The sequence below is a fragment of the Engraulis encrasicolus genome, chromosome 22 (assembly GCF_034702125.1).
Source record: "Engraulis encrasicolus isolate BLACKSEA-1 chromosome 22, IST_EnEncr_1.0, whole genome shotgun sequence".
NCBI lineage: Eukaryota > Metazoa > Chordata > Actinopteri > Clupeiformes > Engraulidae > Engraulis > Engraulis encrasicolus.
In genome coordinates this window covers 3,531,315-3,533,814 of record NC_085878.1, presented here as the reverse complement: position 1 = coordinate 3,533,814, position 2,500 = coordinate 3,531,315, and the positions used below count along the sequence as shown (strand labels likewise).

Sequence of the window (2,500 nt, the reverse complement as noted above, 5' to 3'; positions counted from 1 at the left end):
GGCCCCCACCTGCCAGGGGGCCCCGACAGGCTAGGTATGGCTGCAGCCTAGGGCCCCCCACCTGCCAGGGGGCCCCCACAGGCTAGGTATGGCTGCAGCCTAGGGCCCCCCACCTGCCAGGAGGCCCCCACAGGCTAGGTATGGCTGCAGCCTAGGGCCCCCCACCTGCCAGGAGGCCCCCACAGGCTAGGTATGGCTGCAGCCTAGGGCCCCCCACCTGCCAGGGGCCCCCCACAGGCTAGGTATGGCTGCAGCCTAGGGGCCCCCACCAGCCAGGGGGCCCCCACCACAGGCTAGGTATGGCTGCAGCCTAGGGGCCCCCACCAGCCAGGGGGCCCCCACCACAGGCTAGGTATGGCTGCAGCCTAGGGCCCCCAACCAGCCAGGGGGCCCCCACCATAGGCTAGGTATGGCTGCAGCCTAGGGCCCCCACCTGCCAGGGGCCCCCACCACAGGCTAGGTATGGCTGCAGCCTAGGGCCCCCCACCTGCCAGGGGGCCCCCACAGGCTAGGTAAGGCTGCAGCCTAGGGCCCCCAAACCAGCCAGGGGGCCCCCACCACAGGCTAGGTATGGCTGCAGCCTAGGGCCCCCAACCAGCCAGGGGGCCCCCACCACAGGCTAGGTATGGCTGCAGCCTAGGGCCCCCAACCAGCCAGGGGGCCCCCACCACAGGCTAGGTATGGCTGCAGCCTAGGGCCCCCAACCAGCCAGGGGCCCCCCACAGGCTAGGTATGGCTGCAGCCTAGGGCCCCCCACCTGCCAGGGGGCCCCCACAGGCTAGGTATGGCTGCAGCCTAGGGCCCCCAACCAGCCAGGGGGCCCCCACCACAGGCTAGGTATGGCTGCAGCCTAGGGCCCCCCACCTGCCAGGGGGGCCCCCACAGGCTAGGTATGGCTGCAGCCTAGGGCCCCCCACCTGCCAGGGGCCCCCAAAGGCAAGGTATGGCTGCAGTATAGGGCCCCCCACCTGCCAGGGTCCCCCACAGGCAAGGTATGGCTGCAGCCTAGGTGCCCCCACCTACCAGGGGGGCCCCCACAGGCTAGGTAAGGCTGCAGCCTAGGGCCCCCCACCTGCCAGGGGGCCCCCACCACAGGCTAGGTATGGCTGCAGCCTAGGGCCCCCAACCAGCCAGGGGGCCCCCACCACAGGCTAGGTATGGCTGCAGCCTAGGGCCCCCAACCAGCCAGGGGGCCCCCACCACAGGCTAGGTATGGCTGCAGCTTAGGGGCCCCCACCTGCCAGGGGGCCCCCACAGGCTAGGTATGGCTGCAGCCTAGGGGCCCCAACCTGCCAGGAGGCCACTAATTGGGCAAAAGTGAAAAATTGCAGAATTGTGACAAGATACAATATTGAAAAAAAAAACATGTACTGTGTTGAGTACAATTGCTAGACATGTTATCCTTAATTCCTCGCTTGTAATTATGACACTGTCCATGTAAATGTGTCGATAAATTTGCCTTCCAGGACGCCCCACAGCAACATGCAGCCTATAGGGGCCCCAGGCTATCATAGTCCGGCCCTGGCCCCATGCATCATAGGCCAAAAACTAAACCTCATGTGGAACAGCTCTAACAGATGCACGTGGCTGCCAACATCCCAGCTGTTTGTCTGTCTGTTAACCGCAGTGCATGTAGCAATCAGGCAACTCCTGGAAGTGGTGCAGACTGTTTAGATTGTGCGCATTAGAACACCAACACAGGGGCGGAGCTATAGGAGGGCCATGCAGGGCATTTGCCCCAGGGCCCAGGGCCCTCCTGTATGAAGGCGGAAGTTTCACTGTCGGGTAAAACATGTCAGGTAAAAGATTTTAAAAAAACTTAAACATGTCTGAAAAAAAAACCTTGAAGGTTTGATAAATGGTGGATGTCGTTGAAGTGTGTTGGTCTGGACGTACTTAGTGAAGTGGCGCAGTTTGGCCTCGATGCTGCGATGCCTCATGCACATCCTGGTGAGCGCTGATCCGATGTCCCGGGTGGCTCCTGCGGGAGGAAGGAGACACAGAGAGAAGAGAGCGAGGGGTCAGAGAGGACGCCAGAGATATTCTATAGAGATATGCCAACATAATAGGTTTCTATGGGCACCTAACGCGACCAGGTTCCAGTCTGCCTAAAGGGGCGTGTCATAATGCTCCTACAATTAATAGAACAGTCCTTAGGTCTGCCTAGGTCTGCCTAAGGGGGGCCATAATAGAACCAGGAAACAATGGGCCAATGGAACCTCTCTCTCTCTACTCTCTCTGGAGGACGCCATGCATACTTCCTGAGGTCGTATGGAGGCAAGGTCACATGGCACTCCCATATACAAACAGTAGTAGTATACATAAACAAACACACAGTGTCAGGATGACCACATGCGCACGTGCACGCACACACACACACGCACACACACACACACACACACACACACACACACACACACACACACACACACACACACACACACACACCCAGCGTAAAACACCCATACATATATACAGTACATCCACACCCACACCCACC

At 60.4% G+C, this 2,500-nt stretch overlaps 1 protein-coding gene across 1 annotated transcript in view; it reads right to left on the bottom strand.

The window, feature by feature from the left end:
- mtss1lb (MTSS I-BAR domain containing 2b) overlaps positions 1-2,500 on the bottom strand; it is a 183,532-nt gene that overhangs the window by 43,655 nt on the left and 137,377 nt on the right. The window contains exon 4 of the mRNA XM_063189164.1: positions 1,897-1,981. Within this exon, the coding sequence (XP_063045234.1) occupies positions 1,897-1,981 (85 nt within the window). The remainder of the gene's footprint in view (positions 1-1,896; positions 1,982-2,500) is intronic.